General features: G+C 35.6%; 1 protein-coding gene across 3 annotated transcripts; it reads right to left on the bottom strand.

The window, feature by feature from the left end:
- LOC109802752 (hyperosmolality-gated Ca2+ permeable channel 2.3) lies at nt 1-20,740 on the bottom strand. Of its 3 annotated transcripts, none has more exons than XM_083073066.1 (11): nt 20,518-20,740; nt 18,871-19,190; nt 18,459-18,608; nt 17,826-17,889; nt 17,505-17,714; nt 5,388-5,576; nt 3,568-3,866; nt 3,089-3,386; nt 1,729-2,013; nt 510-743; nt 1-371 (listed from the first exon to the last, which is right to left on the bottom strand). In XM_083073066.1, exons 2-11 carry the CDS (start codon nt 19,119-19,121, stop codon nt 210-212), a joined length of 2,142 nt encoding a protein of 713 aa, XP_082929192.1. In that variant the 5' UTR covers nt 19,122-19,190; nt 20,518-20,740; the 3' UTR covers nt 1-209. The 3 variants fall into 3 exon arrangements, with proteins under 3 accessions (XP_082929192.1, XP_082929191.1, XP_020219744.1); XM_083073065.1 differs by lacking the exon at nt 20,518-20,740 and adding an exon at nt 20,375-20,485; XM_020364155.3 differs by lacking the exon at nt 20,518-20,740 and adding an exon at nt 20,375-20,485 and having other exon boundaries at nt 3,089-3,365.
- Nucleotides 20,741-22,620: the final 1,880 nt, after the last annotated feature.

The following is a 22,620-nucleotide window of genomic DNA, read 5'->3' as shown; positions in this document are numbered from 1 at the left end:
TGTAATTAATGTAATATAAAATATAAAAAAAAATGCTGACAAATCTCATGCAGAAATCAAGAGGACATGCAATATAGAGTATCATCAAATATAAACTGAAAAAAAGAGTTAGAAGTTGAAGGTAGGCTGCCTTACACCAGCATCACAAACCATCTGCTAGATTCTATATACGTTGTTAGTTACAAGTGAAGCCTAGGAAATTATCAACTTTAAACATCTGAGGATTGAAGTAGAGGAAGCTTGTGACTACCGAATCTTCCTGAGTATTTGATTGGCATAAGAGCTGGATCATTATATGCATTGGCCAACTTATCATAAAATTCAGACATGTTAGGGTTATTTTGGTCTTGTCTATCCTTCTTGATCAAACACTGCAGGAAACTTAGTTTCATCAAAATGCATAAAGGGAAAAAGAAAAAGGAAACAATTCACAATTGGAACAAGAACAATCTGCTGTATAATCAACAAAAAAAATCAAATAAACTAGAATGAATTGTCAACCAATGTACCTCAGCAGGATAACCCTTGAAAATAGGAAAGAACCGTTTCTGGCAATACTCATTGAATAGAAGTGTGAGAATAGGAAGGGGTAGAGTCGAGGCTGATGCTACTGGAAGCTTCTTCAACCCAAATATCCCAATTACTATAATATGCATCAGCACCAATGAAAAAATTGTGTAGTTATGCACTATAGGCCAAAACTCTCCTCCAGTCTGGTGCTTGGCCACATAAACATTTAAGAGCTGTCATAGAAAGATATTCAAGATATTACATAAGAACTTTAGTAATCACAAGAGAAACAAATTTTTTTAAATACACAATGAAGCCTTCTACCAAGTTTCATCTTTATATAGCTATGAACTTTCCCTATTTTGCATCTAGAATTATAATAGAGAGAACCAAAACCAGAAGAAAATAATTTAAATTCATTGAAGCAACTATAAGCATTAGATGGAAACATGTTCAATTTCTTTTTCTCGAGCCTTTATGCAAAGTTTAGGGGACTGAGGGCAGGGAAAGTAGTGGACAACATGTTGACTGATAACACATAGCACCCATACAATAATTTTCTCCGAGAAGAGTCTCATTTATAGATTCCATTTCTAGTCCATTGAAGAACATAAATGTTTAAGAGAAAGAGATCAAACAATAATGATATCACAAGATATAGATAATTTTATTGTACAATATCATTTTATCTTTGTTTTACATTGCACATGCTAATGTGATACATTGATTACTAACATGACATATCACAGATATGAATTGATGATGTGACATAATGTGGATTGATGATAACATGACACATTGATTTTAGATGTGGATTGATCATGTCAATGGTCAAGTAACAATGTTAGACGATCAACTAATAGAATGATAAAATATACAAAATTTTAAAAGTTGGATGATAAATGGTGCAAATTTAAAAGTTGGGTGGAAAAATTTACAAAATTATTAAACATGAGTGACAACAAGTGTCATTAAGCCTATAAAAAAAGCCACATCATTAAGTTTTAGTTGCTACACAGTAACACCATATGTCTGACAAACTTTTATTATGATCAATATCATTGATAATATTTAATTGCATCATCTCAAGTTTGCTAAGTGGCCACTTAAAATAAACAGGTAATATTTTTGCCATGTTATATTAAATACATAGCAAACAACAAACAAGGAAGATAAATGAATATGTGGGAAAGGGAAAAACAAAAACAATTTACACACCTGGTTGCGGTAAATGATGTATCCTAAACAATAGTAGACTAAGAGAAATGGAAGTATTAAAGGAGCAAGGATGATGTATGTAACACCAAGAAGACCAAAGAAAAGAATCCTGGGAATTTCGCTGTGGTAAGGAATTGATGGTGCCTCAAAATCATCACCAGATTCATCACTATCTCCAACAAAAAATATGTTAATATAATTGTAAAGAAGTGGAATCAATTGAAAGAGTTCTGATGCTATATTAGTCCATCCGAATGCCACAACATATGCTATGAAAAATGATGCCTGCACCAAATATGAAATATAATATATGAATTTCCTATCTTCCAATTCATGCAATAATATCTTATGCACAACATAATACCTACAAGTAAATACATGCAATGCAAAGTAGTAGTAGATAAAAAACTATTTATAGTGAGTGAAAAGAAAACAGAGAGATAGAAACTCAACATTTAAGAAAGGAAAAATTCTACAACCTCCAACAACGTATTCCAAAATACGTTCCGAATCTTTAAAAAATTAATTTAAATTATAAAATATTAAATTAAATAATTATTTAATAACAAAAATATTAATATTTTAAATTTTCGGCCGATGTTTCGGATACTTTTCGGAGGCTGTAGCACTCTTCTTAAGAAAGATGTCTAATCTTGCAACAAATCTGAAATTAAAACTCACTGAAGCTGCCATGAATAGAATATAACTATTATAATCAAAGGAAAAAAATATCAATAACAAGTGAAAGCGAAAAATATAATCTTCAATAAGCAAACATTCTACTCCATCAATATAGGCTAGAGGGCAGAATAAACAGTGGTTTGTTGTATTCTCCTTATTCTCACCAAAACCTTCATAAATCATTTAATATAAATTTCTAGAAATTGGAAGGGAATATCGGAATAAAATATTCTCAAAGGACCGTCACAAATCCTCCCTCACCCATGCATTTCTGAGATATAACAATTTTCCTAGCTTCTTTCTAGGTTTCAGCTCATTTTTATTGCAGACAGGTAAGGGAAGTTCCTTTGAACTGACATTGTCTTTTTATCATCATTTTTCTTGGGGTTTCTTGTTCTCTTAATAACTTCATCACAAAAAAAAAATTATAGACTTCTCATGAAACTAAAATGATTTTTCAAAACATCAGGAAAATACATATAGTACACAAGGAAAAACATCTCACCATGTAGAAAAGAGAATGGCTGATAAGCCTTGAAAGATTACAACATGGAAGATTTTCCTCACAGTATCAAGTTCACTTTTGTCATTTTAAGGAAAGTAGTCCCTCAACATGGTGATACCTTTAGAAAATATTGCACAAATTTGTGTAACTAATGAAATAAGTCATTATTCTTACTTGTGCTGGTACAGCTTCGGCTAGTACTCTGGGAAATTCTTTGGGCTCAAGAAAGATATTCAATCGATAGAGAGCTGACCCTGATAATACATTTGCAAGGAAAATGTTCCATATGCTAAACCATAATACTTTACAGCATGCACTTTTTTGTATCTGACTCCATGATATGTATCCTTGCAAGGATGAAAGCATGATCATAATAGGTGGCACAAAGAACAGAAACATCTGAAGAATCAAAATGGGAAGGTATCCTGTTATAACTTGGCTGACAACTGCCCTGCAAACAAACATTAGGAAACTGTACTTCAGTTGCAAAATCCGTACAACGGGCATTAGTCTTTCCCAAAGATGTGCACTTAAATTTTGGCTGAAAAATAATTCTCATTTCTCATGCAATGCAAATGCACAAATGTTTATATATTGATCTGAATCTACCATGATAAGTAGGAAAAGTTCAACGGGAAACATTTCCAACTTACATTCTCAATATGCATCTCAGAGAAGGGAACATTGTTTCCAACTGATCAAGATGGGTAAGACCTTGTACTAAAGCAACTGGGATTAAAAATAGAATTGTAAGAACATTCCAGGTAACATAAGCTACCAACTTGCTGATCCATCTTCTAATGAATGTGACAGAAAAGAAAGGCCAATAAACATCATGAGGCTCTGGGGCTTTCTCAGTAATCCAGTCTGTGGGATCAATACCTTCTTGAATGTTTAAAGCTATTGCAGCACCAAACCGTGACTTAAATGAGACAAAGGCTGCTGGAACTTCCTTTTAAATTGAAAGCAGTTATTAAACAACTGGATATATTAGATTTTCAAATTAACCATAAAAAATATTATATTTAGCGTAGGATAGAATATCAATGCACAAAGCTTTTAAAAATCCAAATCTAGTAGTCAACAGATAATTTAAAGGAGAAAGCAAAGGGTACAAAATCAAAACCAAGCCTGATCACGAGTCACACAACTAGTTTGATTTTATTGGTTGAAGTTTGGCATTGAGCAATAAATGGGTAGATTAAGTCTTTCAAACAAGACAAATAAAAAATTTCAGTTCAGCATATGGTTGACAATTTTGGAATTCGATGTTTCACGTCCAAACCGAATATATCTTTAAGGTTTTTTATTTTGGTCTTTTATTTTTTTCAGGATAAATTTGTGCCAAATGATTTTGAGAAGTATCTTTTTCTTGACAATCAAACTACGACTACAAGTATCAGACCCTAAGATTCGGAGCCACAGTTTGATTGTCAAGAAGAATATACTTTTTTTTGAAATTGAACGAGACACTAGCTAATGACTGTGAACAATTTCTCTCTTGGTCAAAACATGTTGATGCCCAAGTGTTGGTTATGAATAATGCTATCTTAAGGGTCTATAAATCAAACAGATGGGCCATATACCTTGATTCATTATGATAACTTTCAAAAGGCTAGCGCACGGTGATCCTGGATATCTAAATTTTGCCCGAGTACCCTGCACCCGTTGTTCCACACCCAAACCGAAAACATCTTTAATGACTTAATTACACATTTTTCACCAAAGTTTTACAATCATGAAAGTTTTACTCTCAAACAATTGTTCACAGATCTTGCCCCTCAATTTTTAGAAAATATCATAAACTCTCCCCATGCAGAAAAAATGTCACAATTAAGACAATTTTGTGAGTTTTTCCTTTATACTGTAACAATTAAGACAATTTTGTGACAAAATTTTCTTTAATACATCACAATTTTTTATGTTGGGAAAATTTGCAATATTTTGTAAATTAGAACATAATTTGAGAAAAAATTTCTTAAAAAGGGGCAAAATTTGCCGAGAGGCAAAATTTCTAAATATTCTTTATATCCTATTTGGCATATTCTCGATAACTAACTCCTATATTGATGATAATATATTGAAATCCATTCATCTAATGTCAGGAGTTGCCAGTATCTGGTTCTCCTATTTTTCTCCCTTATTTATATTTTATTTTTCCAATCTCTTTTAAAATAGAACCGCAATTTGAAGATGGAGACATGGAGTTGTATAAATATTGTGCAACCACTGCATCAAGCTGGTGTCAAATGGGTAGGTAATGATCAGAAAAATTATAACACAATTTTGGTAATATTTTCACTTACAAATGATTTGATTTGAATTGATTATTTAATGAAAATGATTATCCAATTATTTGGCTGTTGTAGATAGGGTGTAAACCACACCAGATATAAAAATCCATATTGGAAACAGAATTAATTATTACTGAAGTCCTGAAGGTTATTAATGCCTAGACATGATAGTTAGTTACCTTTCCTGCCAATGAAGTTTGTTCTATTCTCACATTATCTGCAATGTCTCCCAATGTCTTTTCATAATGATCTAACATATCAACTTTGTGGCCAAAAAGTCCCAAACATCCATCACGTCTATGCCGTTGAGGAGCATTATCTTTATTTTTCAGTTGGGTAAGCCTTTTGTACAGTCTCTCAGCATCAGTCTGTGAGGAATAAACTTTCAATAATAAAAGAGTACAATATTGGCCTATAGGTAATACTGAAAGAAAAAAAAAATGTACTGAGGTACAACCAAGTGTTTCTAGGAAGTTCAAAAACCTTCACTATATAAAATTTTCAAATCCAAACCCATCACCACCCCTGCCTCTGAAAAGAGAGAATTCTTACAAAATAAAATATTTAATTGATAAAAAAAATATATTTAAACAGATAGCAAAGAAAAACTACTTATGCAAAGCCTACCAAAACATCAATGGAACTACAAACTTCACATTTTATCTGAGGAAACAAGATTTAATATCTAATAGAACCTCCTAAGACAACCCATAGGGTTGGCTGCAATAGAAATATAACTATAACTGTTATAGATATAAAAAAAAAAATACATGAGCCATTGCATAACAACTTGAATTTTAGAAAAGTTGATCACCAGAGTCCTTTTATGACCAAGTGGTGTCAAGTTCATGGCACAGAATGCAAAGAAAGAACTCTCTAAGAGAGAAAATACTCAATTGAGTAATAGAAATGATATTGATTGATCAGTGCCATGAGAGCTTACATTGATAGCTATTTATAGGAATCAGAAACAAAGAAAATACAAATCATAGAAGCTGGCAATTTAGAAAAACAGAGGGGGTGGTGGTTGCTTTGTGGAAAAAGAAATTCGGTGGTTGTCATTGTTGACAATGGTGACTGGCATGTGCTGGCATGTGGCTCATGTGCTGGCATGTGGCTGGCATAGCTTTCCAGATCATTCTCTCGGGGTTGGAAAAGACTCGTCCTCGAGTCTAAGCGTCTTCCTCATCGAAGTAGGGTGAAAGGTCTGCGACATTAAATGTAGCAGAAACACCGTAAGAACCTGGTAGCTCGATCTTGTAGGCATTGTCATTAATCTTCTGGACTACGCGGAATGGACCATCAGCTCGTGGCGACAGCTTGGCATTGGACTGTTTTGGAAACCTTTCTTTCCGCAAATGAATCCACACTAGATCGCCTTCCTTGAATACCTGTTGCTTCCGGTGCTTGTCTCGTTGAGCTTTGTACTTTGCATTTTGCTTTTCAATCCTAATTCTGGCTTGCTCATGAAGCTGTTTAATTTCTTTGGCTCTCTGGTCAGCATCAGCGCTGAATTGACTCTTGTCTGAAGACGGAACCAAGTCTAAAGGGGTAAGAGGTCGTGCACCGTAGACGATTTCAAAAGGACATTTACCAGTAGCTTGATTAGTGGAATTGTTGTAGGCAAATTCCACTTGAGCTAGAATCTGATCCCAATGGCGAAGATTTTTACCTACAAAGCTGCGTAGTAAGTTACCTAGTAGCCTGTTGATAGCCTCTGTTTGACCATCTGTCTGTGGATGGCTAGCACTACTGAACTGCAACTTCGTACCCATCTTTTTCCATAGAGTTCTCCAAAAGTGACTCAGAAATTTAACATCTCTATCTGAAGTGATGGTTTTAGGAATTCCGTGTAGGCGAACAACTTCCCTGAAATATAAATCAGCAATATTAACGGCATCGTTAGTCTTTTGGCATGGAACGAAATGTGCCATCTTTGAAAATCTGTCCACAACCACCATAACAGAATCTTTTTGTCTTTGGGTTCGTGGAAGTCCTAGGACAAAATCCATGCTGATGTCTTCCCAGGGTGCAGCTGGTACCGGTAATGGTAAGTAAAGGCCAGTGTTTTGGCTTTTGGATTTAGCTAGGTGACAGATTCTGCAACGTTGAATGTGGCGAATGACATCTCTCTCCAGCTTAGGCCAGTGAAAATTCTCCTTGATGATAGATACAGTCTTATCTCTACCAAAATGTCCTGATAATCCTCCAGCGTGTGCTTCCCAGATAATGGCTTCTCTTAAAGAGCAACGAGGAATGCATAAAACGTTGTCTTTAAATAGAAAACCTTCATGACGATGGTAATGTTGGAATGGCTGATCTTCGGTAGACTTCCAAACAATGTTGAAATCTGGATCGTCTTGGTATAATTCCTTGACGGTCTCGAAGCCAATGACTTTTGTTTGCAGAGTAGTGAGCAAGAAATGACGTCGGCTTAGGGCATCAGCAACAGAGTTCTGCTTTCCTGACTTGTGTTTGATCAGGAATGGATAGGCTTGAAGGAACTCAACCCATGAAGCATGCCTGCGGTTGATCTTTTGTTGTGAACTCAAATGCTTGAGAGCCTCGTGATCAGAGTAAAGAATGAATTCTTTGGGAAGCAGGTAATGACTCCAGTGCTGAAGTGCTCGTACAATGGCATAGAACTCCTTGTCGTAGGTCGAGTACTTTAGCTTTGCATCATTTAGCTTTTCACTGAAGAAAGCTATTGGTTGGCCTTCCTGGCTAAGAACTGCACCAACACCAATGTTAGAAGCATCACAATTTACTTCAAACACTTGATCAAAATTAGGAAGGGCCAATACTGGAGCATTGGTCAGGTGGTGCTTTAATTCATTGAAGCTTTCCTGAGCTTGTTCTGACCATTGGAATTTATCACCTTTGATACAGTTGGTGAGTGGAGCTGCAATTGTGCTGAAGTTCTTGATGAACCTGCGATAAAAAGAAGCCAATCCATGAAAACTTCAGACATCGTGAATGGATTGAGGAATTGGCCAACTGTTAATCGCCTCGACTTTGCTGGGGTCCACTTTGATACCGTCACTAGAAACAATATAACCAAGGAATATAATTTCATTGGTTAAAAATGAGCATTTCTCAAGGTTGGCATAGAGTTTCTGCTCCCGTAGAACTTCTAACACCTTCTGTAAGTGCTTCAAGTGCTCCTCCTTGCTTTTGCTATAAATCAGGATATCGTCGAAGTAAACGACTAAAAATTTTCCATTGAAAGGCCTTAGTACCTGATTCATCAGTCGCATGAAAGTACTGGGAGCATTGGATAATCCAAACGGCATGACTGTCCATTCGTATAGACCATCTCGGGTTTTGAAAGCAGTCTTCCATTCGTCACCTGGTCTAATTCTGATTTGATTGTAGCCACTGCGAAGATCAATCTTTGAAAAGATAGTGGCGCCATGAAGTTGATCCAACATGTCATCGAGCCGTGGTATTGGAAAGCGATATTTGATGGTGATCTTGTTCACAGCTCTACTGTCCATGCACATCCTCCAAGTTCCACCTTTCTTTGGAACTAGAATAACAGGGACAGCACAAGGACTGACACTCTCTTGAATCAAACCATTTTTCAATAATCCTTCAACCTGCTTTTGTACCTCTGCATGTTCCTGAGGGCTCATTCTGTATGCAGGCTTGTTAGGGATCACGGCTCCTGGTACAAAGTCTATGGCGTGTTGTATGTCACGCATAGGCGGTAGTCCTGGAGGAATTTCTTTGGGAACAACATCTGGAAATTTTGATAAGAGTTGAACAATCTCTGCAGAAGGTTTAGTTCCACAATTCTGTTCAAGTACTAATATAAATTCCAGATTACATACCTCATCTTTAGGCACCTTGGTGACTAAAGAAACTAAGGGAACTGTTTTCTTTTTATCCTGACTGGTTTCTTCGGGAGGCAGTGGAGCTAATTTGATCTTTTCTCCATCCTTGGTGAAGGAATATGTGTTGGCGTAGCCATCAAATTGAGCTCGTCTATCATATTGCCATGGCCTTCCTAAGAGGAGGTGACAAGCATCCATGGGGATGACGTCACACCAAACTTTGTCTTTGTATTTTGAACCAATGGAAAATGAAACAAGACATTGTTTGGAAACCTTGACTTCGCTTCCCTTATTGAGCCATTGAAGTTTATATGGGTGTGGATGGACTTGAGTTGGCAGCTTGAGTTTCTCCACCATGTAGTTGGATACTACATTTTCACAACTTCCACTGTCTATGATGACGTCACAGATTTTACCATTACTGGTGCAACGAGTGTGGAAGATGTTGTGCCTGAGCCAGCGATCGTCTTTTGTTGGCGCTGTGTGCAGACTTCGCCTTACCACTAATAGCTCTCCATGATCGGCAGGCGTACAGTCTTCGTCATACACAGGTTCAATGTCTGCTTCTGATTCTTCCTCTGATAATTCATGTGGTTCTTCTTCAATGATGGTGAAAGCCTTTCGATTGGGACAGTCGGAAGAAATATGTCCAAAGCCTTGACATTTGAAACATTTTATAGTTGATTTGGATTGTGGGGCAGGTTTGGAGTTGTTGTCTTTGGTATTTTGGGCTGGTAGTTTGGAGGTGTTGGACCGGGTGTTTTGGGCTTTACTGTTATAAAAAGGATTTTTGGATGAGGATGGTTGATAAGGGTTTTTAGAGTAGGAAGGGCGGAACGGGTATTTGGATGTGGAGGGTTGGTCTCGAAGAGTGGTGGAGAGTTGTTTTTCAATTTTGATGGCAAGTTGTACTACATCATCTAAGTCCTGGTACTGTTGTAATTGGACTTGGTTGGCTATTTCAATGTTTAGTCCACCAATAAAACGAACTATTTTTTGTTCCTCGTCATCTTTAAGGTCACATTTCATTACTAACAACTCAAATTCCTGGGAATATTCTTCTACTGTGCGTGACTGTTGAGACAGTTTGTGAAGCATCATATAGTTTTCTTGCTTATAGTGGAAAGGTAAGAACTTACTTGTGAGTTTCTTCTTCATCTTCTCCCAAGATTTGATCTTTTCCTTCCCTGCTCTTTCACGCTTCTTGTTGAGATTCTCCCACCAGATGGATGCATGCTTCTTCAATCGGATAGCCACCATTTTGACCTTGAGTTTATCTTGAACATCATGCAGGTCAAAAATTCTTTCCACCGTTCGGAGCCAATCCATAAATTCGTCAGGTTGTAATCTCCCTTCGAATTCAGGTATATCTACCTTGAAATTATGAAAACGATTGGTTTGTTGTGTCCTTGACACTTGGTGACTTCTAGAGGAATAAGAAGATGAGGAATCACTGTTGTCTGACTCATGATTTGGTTTATTCCTCAGCTGTTCAAGTTCAACTCGTTGACTTGCAACTGTTTCTTGAAGCTCTCGCAGTTGCCTTTTCATTTCCTCAAATTCGATATCTCGAATGGTCACATCGTTTTGCTTTCCACGAACCATGGTGAAGGTGGATAGGAATAAAGGGGTAATTTAAGAGGTTAAAGGGGTAATATGGGAATTTAGGTTAGGGTAAAATGGTTTTTGTAGAAAAGGGCAATTTTGGAATTTTGAAAATATAAGGGCTAAATTGTAATTTTAGAAAGTTTAGGGGCAAAAATATAAATTCAGAAAGTACAGGGGTAAAAGTGAAATTTCAAAACTTACAGGGGCTTTTTTGCAAATTATGAAACTTTGGTCAAAGTCAACACTGAAGACACGTGGCAGAATATGGTTGGTCAGAGGTGGCAAATGAGGGTTCTCAGTCAACGTTGACCACTTATACGTGGCGTCTCCTGAGTGGCTGATTAAAGATGACGTGGCGCTTATGTGGCGATGACGTCAGCTTGTCTTCAACCTCCAGAAATTCCGGTGACCGTCAAATTTTCCGGCGAACTTTTCCGACGAATTTTCCGGTGACTTTCCGGGTGGTTTCCGGCGATACAAACTATCGTTCCCAAGGTTTTGGGACCTTCCGGACGCTTCTACGGGGTCGGTTTTTCGAGAAAAGGCCTCTAAGGGTGGGTTTTCGGGACTGGCCGAATTTCCAATGGATTTTCCGGCGACCGGAAAGTTCCAAATCTCTTTTCTAATAAACCCAAAGGCGTAGGAAGCTTCGGAACCTTGCTCTGGTACCAAAAATGGCACAGAATGCAAAGAAAGAACTCTCTAAGAGAGAAAATACTCAATTGAGTAATAGAAATGATATTGATTGATCAGTGCCATGAGAGCTTACATTGATAGCTATTTATAGGAATCAGAAACAAAGAAAATACAAATCATAGAAGCTGGCAATTTAGAAAAACAGAGGGGGTGGTGGTTGCTTTGTGGAAAAAGAAATTCGGTGGTTGTCATTGTTGACAATGGTGACTGGCATGTGCTGGCATGTGGCTCATGTGCTGGCATGTGGCTGGCATAGCTTTCCAGATCAGTTCATATCCAATATACATTTCAGGTAAGTTATTTAACTTTGCCAAGGAGTCATTACACCTTAAAGCTTAAATTATTGCTCATCTTAGATACTAATTGTTAGAATTATAGAATTCTGAACAGAAGATCTAAATCACAGAAGTAGTTTTAAGTTTTGTGGGAAGCACTAATGAATTATTATGAAATTTAATGTGTTTAATTTGAATCTAACTACCACAAGAGTAAAGTTAATTCAATTAAGCACGGTTTTGTATCTTGAAAGGGAACCTTTAACTTTTAATTAATTTCTTTAATTATTTTAATTAATATTTTTAAAAAATTAAATGCAGTTGTTTTGAAGATAGTGATGGAAGATCAGGAACATTCCAAAGGAAGTTACACAGAGCAGAGTACTAACTTCTATAAATAACAATTTGTTAGACAGCTGTGGCGGCCAGCACCGAAAACACTTTCGGTGATTTTTGATTTTTAAATCAAAAGCGGGTCCCACATAATAATAAAATAATATTAAAAGTTTAGGAGAAATTACGAAAATGCCATTGGGACTTTCCTATAAATAGGGAAGCTGAAAACCATAATTTTCATCCCAAATCTTCTTCTCTTCTCTCTTCCTCTCTTATACACCTTGAGATCTGTTCTCGGTAGTAGTAGTCTCCTAATTCAAAGGAGTAAGTTATAGAGAGAGAAGTGTTGTAATTTCCTCCCTTTCAGTAAATAATATTTTTACTGTGGTTATTTTCTCCCTTGTCTCTTTTTACTCATCTCTTGTTTTAGCTGTGAGTAACTATTAAGCCTACTCTGGACCTAACAGTGGTATCAGAGCCACTAGGTTGTTTATTATTCCGCTGTGGTGTACATTGGTATAGTATCGGAGAAAATTTCTTAGTATGCTCTGTGGCTGCAGTATTGTCTGATCAGTCACATCAGAAAAGAATTATTCTTGTTACTGGATTTTATCATTGTTCCAGTAGGCGGTACTATTCTAGTGGAAGTTACTTAAGTCGGTTTAATAGAAGAAATTATGGCAGCAAAGTTTGAGATAGAGAAGTTCAACGGGAACAATTTTTCCCTGTGGAAATTGAAGATAAGAGCAATTTTGAGAAAAGACAACTGTCTTAAAGCAATTGAAGGCAGGCCATCAGATATTACTGATGAAAAGTGGAGAGAAATGGATGACAATGCTGTTGCCAATTTGCACTTAGCAATGGCTGATTCAGTTTTGTCGAGCATAGCAGAGAAGACAACTGCAAAGGAGATTTGGGACACGCTCGTAAAATTATACGAGGTCAAGTCACTTCACACCAGAATATTCTTAAAGAGGAAACTCTACACTCTTCGAATGAGTGAGTCCACAGCAGTGACGGACCACATCAACAATCTGAATACGCTATTTGCTCAGCTTTCAACAGCTGATTTCAACATAGTGGAAAATGAACGTGCGGAGCTTCTACTTCAGAGTTTACCAGATTCATATGATCAACTCATCATCAACATAACAAACAATAATGTTGTTGGTCGTCTATCCTTTGAGGATGTTGCCGGAGCTATTCTTGAAGAAGAGTCCAGGCGAAAGAATAAGGAAGACAGACTGGAAAGTTCAAAGCAAGCAGAAGCTTTGACGATGATGAGAGGAAGATCAATGGAACGTGGCTCCAGTGGGAGTCAAAATCATGGTAGATCAAAATCTCGAGGAAGGAAGAACCTCAAATGCTATAATTGTGGCATGAGAGGGCACATGAAGAAAGATTGTTGGCACAAGAAGAGTGGAGGAGGGAAGAATTCTGAAGCGTCAACCTCTCAAGGTTGTGTTGCTAGTACCCAAGAAGATGGAGAAATATTGTACAGTGAAGCAATAAGTTCTAGAGGCGAAAAACAACTCCATGAATGTTGGATATTGGATTCAGGTGCAACCTGGCACATGACTCCAAATAGAGATTGGTTTTGCACTTATGAATCAATCTCAGGAGGATCCGTATTTATGGGAAATGATCATGCTTTGGAAATTGCTGGAGTTGGTACTATCAAATTAAAAATGTATGATGGTACTGTTCGTACAATTCAAGGGGTACGACATGTGAAGGGCTTGAAAAAGAATCTATTGTCCATTGGGCAACTAGATGATCTCAAGTGCAAGATCCACGTTGAAGGTGGAATCTTAAAGGTAGTTAAAGGCAATTTGGTGGTGATGAAAGCTGAGAAGATCACATCAAATCTATACTTGCTTTTGGGAGAAACGTTGCAAGAAGCAGATGCATCAGTTGCAGCAATAAGTCAAGAAGAGGCAACGATGATGTGGCATCGTAGACTAGGACATATGTCAGAGCGAGGCCTGAAAATTCTTGCGGAACGTAATCTCTTGTCAGGGCTTAAAATGGTAACCTTACCATTTTGTGAGCACTGTGTGACAAGCAAGCAACATAGATTACAATTTGCCAAAGTAACTACAAGGAGCAAACACATACTTGACTTGATCCATTCTGATGTTTGGGAATCACCAGAAATTTCCATGGGAGGAGCAAAATATTTTGTATCATTTATTGATGATTATTCCCGGAGATTGTGGGTGTACCCAATCAAAAAGAAGTCAGATGTGTTCCCAGTATTCAAGGAATTTAAAGCACAAGTAGAACTTGATACTGGAAAAAGGATTAAGTGCTTAAGGACAGACAATGGAGGAGAATATATAGATGGTGATTTTCTGGCATTCTGCAAGCAAGAGGGTATCAAGAGGCAATTTACAGTTGCTCATACACCTCAGCAGAATGGGGTAGCAGAGCGGATGAATCGAACTCTTCTAGAAAGGACAAGAGCTATGTTGAGAACTGCAGGATTAGCCAAGTCTTTCTGGGCAGAAGCAGTCAAAACTGCTTGTTATTTGATCAATCGCTCACCATCAACAGCAATTGGTTTAAAGACACCAATGGAGATGTGGAGTGGAAAACCATCTAATTATTCTTCATTACATGTGTTTGGATGTCCGGTGTACGTGATGTACAACTCCCAAGAAAGAACAAAGCTGGACCCAAAATCCAGGAAATGTATATTCTTGGGTTATGCTGACAATGTTAAGGGGTATCGCTTGTGGGATCCCACTGCCCACAAGGTTGTTGTCAGCAGGGATGTAGTCTTTGCAGAAACTGAACTGCAAAAGGAGCAGGAGAATGACAGCACTATCAAAGACACCAGTATAGTGGAGATAGGAGGAAAGTCTAAAAAGGATGACACCTCTGAAGCAGAACAAGAGCATGAGGAACAAGAACCAGATGAAGCCAATGATGAAGAAGTTCAACAAATAAGACGTGAGAGAAGGAGACCATCTTGGCATTCAGACTATGTTATGGCAAGTCATGATGCGTACTGTCTCTTAACTGAAGAAGGAGAACCATCAACCTTTCAAGAGGCGTTGAGGAGTTCTGATGTTTCTCAGTGGATGGCAGCAATGCATGAAGAAATAGAGGCCTTACATAGAAATAAAACATGGGAACTTGTTGATCTTCCAAAAGGTCGAAAAGCCATTGGTTGCAAATGGGTCTATAAGATCAAACGTGATGGCAATGATCAAGTGGAGAGATATCGTGCAAGATTGGTGGTTAAGGGATATGCTCAGAAAGAGGGCATTGATTTTAACGAGATATTCTCGCCAGTTGTTCGATTAACCACAATCAGAGTTGTTCTGGCTATGTGTGCTGCATTTAATTTACATCTTGAGCAACTTGATGTAAAGACTGCTTTTCTTCATGGGGAACTCCAAGAAGAAATATATATGCTCCAACCAGAAGGCTTTAAAGAACAAGGAAAAGAAAACTTGGTTTGTAGGTTGACCAAATCTCTGTACGGTTTAAAACAGGCGCCAAGATGTTGGTATAAGAGATTTGATTCCTTCATTATTAGCCTTGGTTACAACAGACTGAGTTCAGACCATTGTACGTACTACAATAGGTTTGATGACAATGATTTCATCATCTTGCTGTTGTATGTGGATGACATGTTGGTGGTAGGCCCCAACAAAGATCAGATCCAAGAATTAAAGGCACAATTGGCTAGGGAGTTTGATATGAAGGACTTGGGACCAGCAAACAAGATTTTAGGGATGCAAATTCACCGAGACAGAAAAAACAGGAGGATTTGGCTTTCTCAGAAGAATTATTTATTGAAAGTCTTGCGGCGTTTCAACATGCAAGACTGTAAGCCAATTTCGACCCCACTTCCTGTCAATTACAAATTATCCTCAAGTATGAGTCCTAGCAACGAAGCAGAGAGGATGGAAATGTCTCGAGTGCCGTATGCATCAGCGGTGGGAAGCCTTATGTATGCCATGATTTGTACGAGACCAGACATTGCACAAGCAGTGGGAGCGGTCAGTAGGTTTATGGCAGATCCTGGTAGAGAGCATTGGAGTATTGTAAAGAGGATCCTTAGATATATCAAAGGAACCTCAGATGTTGCATTATGTTTTGAAGGATCGGAGTTTGTTGTCAGAGGCTATGTTGATTCAGATTTTGCAGGAGATCTGGATAAACGAAAATCTACTACTGGTTATGTGTTTACACTTGCTGGAGGAGCAGTGAGCTGGTTGTCTAAGTTACAGACTGTTGTAGCTCTATCTACTACAGAAGCTGAATACATGGCAGCTACGCAAGCATGCAAGGAAGCAATTTGGATTCAAAGGTTACTGGAAGAACTCGGGCACAAGCAGGAGAAAATTACTGTGTATTGTGACAGTCAGAGTGCCTTGCACATTGCAAGGAATCCAGCCTTTCATTCCAGGACAAAGCACATAGGAATTCAATATCACTTTGTTCGTGAAGTAGTAGAAGAAGGAAAAGTGGATATGCAGAAGATCCATACAAAAGACAACATAGCAGACGTAATGACAAAGCCTGTCAACACTGACAAGTTTACATGGTGTCAATCCTTATTTGGCCTATTGAAGACATAAGCAACATGAAGTATCAATGGTGTGAAGATATGATTAACTTAATCATAATCTTCAAGTGGGAGAAATGTTAGACAGCTGTGGCGGCCAGCACCGAAAACACTTTCGGTGATTTTTGATTTTTAAATCAAAAGCGGGTCCCACATAATAATAAAATAATATTAAAAGTTTAGGAGAAATTACGAAAATGCCATTGGGACTTTCCTATAAATAGGGAAGCTGAAAACCATAATTTTCATCCCAAATCTTCTTCTCTTCTCTCTTCCTCTCTTATACACCTTGAGATCTGTTCTCGGTAGTAGTAGTCTCCTAATTCAAAGGAGTAAGTTATAGAGAGAGAAGTGTTGTAATTTCCTCCCTTTCAGTAAATAATATTTTTACTGTGGTTATTTTCTCCCTTGTCTCTTTTTTACTCATCTCTTATTTTAGCTGTGAGTAACTATTAAGCCTACTCTGGACCTAACACAATTAAGGGGAATCTCAACACTATTTGACAGGATGGGATTTCATCCAACAATAAGGTGTTTAAAAAAAAGTACCAACACTCTCGTGTTGTTTTCACTGTTTTCCTTACGTCCTTGTAACCACCCATTTCAGAAGTAGAAAGGAAAATTCCACTGCTTTGTAATAGTGCAGCAAAGGTTTATCTTATTTGAGTAAGAATTTGTGGGATAGGCTTGTTTTCTTGGCTTCTCTCATGAGTGTTCTCAAGGAGTTTATTTTTGGTATGAACTCACCAGCTTTAGTTCTTTTCGTCCCTTTTTTGTCTGTTCTAGTTGTTTTCTTTTAATGTCCATCATCTTGCTTTCTCTTAATGGATTGTAGATATTGAGGAAACATATACTTTCTGGATTAAGAATTTGAGGCACCAAAACAGAAAAATAAACAATGCAAAATTAATCAAATTTCAAGAGAAAAGATTGCACCAATTAGTACCCCATAAAAGTGCTTACAACTAGAATTTGAAGTTTGCTGCTTCGACGAACAGCTGCATGTGAATGATAAGTTGAAGGGTGATACTCTTGGAAGAAGCGTCCAACAACATCGGAACAGGTGCTTCCAAGTGGAACAGGAATACCTCTTACTAATATAGAAAAGTGATGAGGCTGAGGCTTGGATGAATAGAAGCAAGCAATTCTTTTTGATGAAATATACGCATACTCCTGTATATGACATTAACATCAATCTTGAAATTCAATCACTATCTTTATAAATTATCAGAACTGGAAAATTTTGATGCATGTAGAAAGCCAACTTGAACAGAAATAACTTACATAATAAAGAAGAATGCAGACAACTCCAGTGAAAATATAAGTGGCACAAAAATGGATCCATAACCTTGAGAAAGGCCAAATCTAGCGATCAGAGTTACCATGTTATAACTTAGATAAAAATCAATAACACTAGTGAAGAAATCTTTCATTCACACAAATTGAGTACTTACAACAACAAACAAATAATTTTTTGTAATAAGTGCTAGGATGGACTTGCATATTTTGGGGAAGAAAATAAGTACTTAAAAACCAGGACTTCCTATTGGGAAAAATCCAAGTCCTACATCAACTAGAGATAAGATAATTTAAGTGTATATAAATGAGGAACAATCCTTACATTACAAGCCAGTTTTGTAAGGTTGAGTTAGACTTTTAATCCATTTTCTTAAGACTTCCCAATGTAAATGCATCAATGACAATGGTAAATCATTCATGCTAGCAGAGCTTCCTCTTCCATTCATGTGAGGACACAGGAAGATCGGATGAAGATTTGAAACCACAATGGTATAACATTTAATTGAGAAATGAAAAAATGATTGAGAAGATAATTGTTGAATGCAACCCGCAATTTCTAATGAATAAGTGATACCTAAAGACTAGAGAGTTAAAACCATCTTGATCCATAATATTCACCTGTTTGAACCATTGTTAACATTAGAAATACTGAAGGAATCCAAAGACTTGTTTTGAAAAACAGAATCATCACGAAGCTGACTCCCCATACAATTAATTGGAAGAAGAATGAGTAGCCCCACAATTCCACCAAAAGTAAATATTTTTAAACTGCACAATACCACAAAGAGGGGAAAATATCAGTAAACAAAAAAAAAAGAGTGATCCCTTCAAATAACATACAGCTTGATGACAGGAAATACAAAGACCAATACATATTTTGAAGAAATGCAGATATTAAAGTAGTCCGTAACTCTGGTTACATATGGATATATTATATCATATTGGCGAAAAAATTAAAAGTCAGTCCAAGTTAACTAATGAATATACATTTGAATCAGATTTACAAAAGCATATAATCAATAAAAGTCACCTAAATACAAATATTCGCATGAAGACAAAAGCATCCAAGCCTGCTGTTGATAAAAATTCTTCTTCAGAGGTCTCCCATGCTTTTCTCACCCAATCAGTAGTAGGTAACGAACGTTTTCCTTGAGAAACTAAGCGTGGTGCATAGACGGTAATATTACAAGGTTGCTTCCTCAATATAGTGTAGAGGGTGAAAAATATAGAACATAGGCCAAAGTTAATTCCAACTGATGTTAGAAGAGCAGAGAGAATCATTATTGAAATCTGGTTCAAAACCAGCAAATCAACTCAGTACACCTGACAACACAATTGTAGTCCTGACTCCTGAAATCAAATAAAATGAATAAGGAATGCACATCCAAAGAATAAATTTGAACCAGCCCATTATATTAAAGTGGAATCACAACAAGACAATATCACCTCACAGAAGAAGGAGAAAAAAGAAGAAAAAAAAAGCAACCATTGTCACTTAATTTTTTTTTTAAGAATACTAGCCATTCAAATGCACTTGTTGACGTGTGATTTTAGTTTTTTTCAATATATCTCCTCAAGTCCAATATTATTATGCTTGGTGCATAGATAATATGATGAGTGGTCTTCTGCTGTTAGCTTAGATAGCAGAGAATGTTACCTAGATAGATTAAGTTCTGGACTTTTCAAAAGTTAAGTATTGTATGTAGCATTAGTGTTTATGTTAATGTCCTTATATTGCATTTGCATTCAGCCATCAAGTTTGCGCCATCATCAACATTTGAGTCTATACAGTGCACAATATACTAGCAATGCAATGGACTGATTAATTATTGAACTTTTACAAGTATCTTGCACACAAATCTTCAATTAAGTTGAAAATCTATAAACAAAAACCTCGAGACATTCTTATTCTAGGCAAATACGATAACATAATGACTCGATGAGCATTATAGATAAACTAAAACCAAAAAGAAAGCTTATAGAGTCACAAACCCCGAGAACTGCGTTAAGGGCAGATTATATCTTTGTCAAATGTAGTCTTAAAAACTTCTATTAATTCATACATCCACTAATTCAACGTGAAGGTAGAACTGTGTAAGGTTGGTACAAGATTGCAGTTTCATATTTCAACATTTTTTTTTCATAGATACACAGTGTTTTAAAACTGACAATGGACTAATCTACGCTGTCAGGACAAGTCTTAGAACTACTAGTTCGAGAGGCTCGTTATCAACGGGTTTCCTCGTATAATATTTCAACGAGTTTGCGCCGATATATTGAGAGATCACGAAACGGATCTGCATCCATAGATACCTTTGACCGTTTCTAACAAAATCCTAAGCTGTGCTGTTTCAAAAAAAAAATGTACTTCAAATAATTGCTCCATAGATCCTATATCTATCTATATATGCATTTTAGCATGGAACATGGAAGGATACGTTGCTTTACAAATCTTTGGTAGATTCATAATGAAACAAAGATCATATAGAGTATAGACCAAATGATAAAAATCGAAGAATTTGTGTAGAGAGAACCTGACTATGAAGCAGAAGAGAGAAAAATCATTGAGTGTTGCACGCAAAAATAACGATACAAATTTATACAAGGAATTTGTGTATGAACATGAACATGAACAAGATCGAGAACATGGGTCCCAACATAAAATAAAATAAACTACCGAGGTTGTTCTCCCGCATTTTTTGGTGGCGATCATGAAACCTCACGTCCACGTGTCAATGCCTCGTTTGTTTGTTTCTGTTGGCTTCGCCATCTTTCTCTTAATACACAAATAAACGTTGCTTTTGACACAGTGGTACGTGTTCGGGAACGAAAATGCGAAAGTTCCTTAATACGTGTTTTGGGGGTGAAAATATGAGTTTCTGTTCATTTTTTTCTTTCAAAGAACATGTGATCTTTGAGTTTGAGAACTACTATCAACGTTTTTTCCTTCTACTTAACCGGGATTAAAGTAAATTATATTGATGTACTTACCTTTGTGTGATGCATTAAATATATTATTAATTAAAAAAGTAAAACTAGATAAATATCTTTCTTTTACACTACCAAATAAATATCTTTTAAAAACTTGTAAAAATAATATTAAATATAATAAAACTTAGAGACATTATATTGTAATATAAAAAAAGTGTATAAGTTATTTAAGATAAGAAATGTTATAACACATTTCCTTAAACATACTTGTTAATTAGTTAAAATTTATTGAAAAAAAGATTTGGTGGATTTCATACCCCTATTTTATGATTCTTGTAATTTTCAATAAATTATAATTAATAAAAGTGAATGCATTAATATGAGTATGTTAGAATAGAATAACATTAATTGACATAAATAATAAGTAATAGTGGTCTGTGTCCCTTAATTAAAATGTCTAAAGTTTAAATTCTGATTATGTGAAATAGACTATATTGAAAAGGGAATTAATCACTTAATCACTACTTATTTTATCATGGTTATTCAAAAATAAAATATATTAGAGAATATGTTAGTGAATCTATTATAATATTACATTTTCTTATCAATATTTATGTTAATCGTGTAATTAAAAGACTATGTTGCAAGGTACTACACTTAGAAACCACTTTGGTTGGTCCAATTGTAGGTGTAGAAGTAGCATGTATAATGTGATCATTGTACAACTAAGAGTGTCAAATTGGGTGGTCCAATCAATCGGTTTGTCTATCCACCACTAGCTTGCAAAAAATAAAAATAAAAAATAGTGACGTAGTTTGCTTATTAAAAGTGGGTTAAAATTTTTGAATCACCTAAACTAAAAGAAAAATTATATCATCATTGACAATTACAAATTTAATTAAAAGATTTATTGTATTAATTTGTCTTTTAACTTCAAAGTTACAACGTAATATTAAATTAAAAATTATTAAAAATCTTTTTCTTTCAATTAAAATCACTATTTATTTTCAACACACAAAATCATAATAATAATTCTTAAGAACTATAACACAATTACTAATAATCATTTAATAATAAAATTATACAACATAAAATTTACAAAGTAAATATAAATAAATTTATAATGTCATGAAAAGATAAAAACATAAATCATTTTTCATGTTCAACTTAAGAACATTATATCAATTCTTGGAAGAAATCTCTTCCACTTTCTTGAGAAAGAAATCCTTTGCGATTAATTTAGAAACCATAATCTTTTGTATTGTAAAAATTGAATTACACAATTGATCTTATCCAAAATGGGTAGATTAACATAAATGATTGACTATTGGGATTGAAAAATAATTAAAATCGAATAGAAATTTACTTTTTTATGTAATAAAAAAAAGTGACAAATCGGTCTAGGATGCAAAAGTGATTTTTAAAATAATAAAAGTTTAAGATAAGAGCTTTGTTATTTAAGGGGGCTCAAACTTTTTCCTTCACATTAAGATATTATTATTAAAAAAATATCATATAGTATTATATATTTTATAATAACGTAATATTTATTATTAGAAAATATTTTTGCTTACATTATATATATAATATATATTAATATATTATTAAAAAATATAAATTATAGTGTTATAATATATAATATTAAATCTCATTCAAAAATTAATACTAAAATTATGTGTAATTATAAGAAATAAATTTATACTAATATAAAATATAATGACATTTTTTTATTTATTATTATATGTGATATTTCTTGTAGTGTTAACACAATGTTCAGTAAACTAGAGCTAATGCATGTTATGTCTTGCAAATATAATATACAAATATAATTTTATTATATTTTTTATTT

Source organism: Cajanus cajan, chromosome 4 (genome assembly GCF_000230855.2).
Source record: "Cajanus cajan strain Asha chromosome 4, NIPB_CcT2T_4, whole genome shotgun sequence".
NCBI lineage: Eukaryota > Viridiplantae > Streptophyta > Magnoliopsida > Fabales > Fabaceae > Cajanus > Cajanus cajan.
Note: the sequence above shows the minus strand (reverse complement) of the source record. Positions and strands in the feature narration are given on the sequence as shown.

Excerpts from the sequence above, each read along its gene's own strand:
- LOC109802752 (XM_083073066.1), bottom strand. The coding sequence starts at position 19,121 with ATGATTCTCTCTGCTCTTCTAACATCAGTTGGAATTAACTTTGGCCTA. Across the intron at positions 18,609-18,870 it reads ATGCGAATATTTGTATTTAG|TTTAAAAATATTTACTTTTG; the intron begins GTGACTTTTATT and ends GGTATTGTGCAG. Across the intron at positions 3,387-3,567 it reads CTGAGATGCATATTGAGAAT|TTTCCTAATGTTTGTTTGCA; the intron begins GTAAGTTGGAAA and ends ACTGAAGTACAG.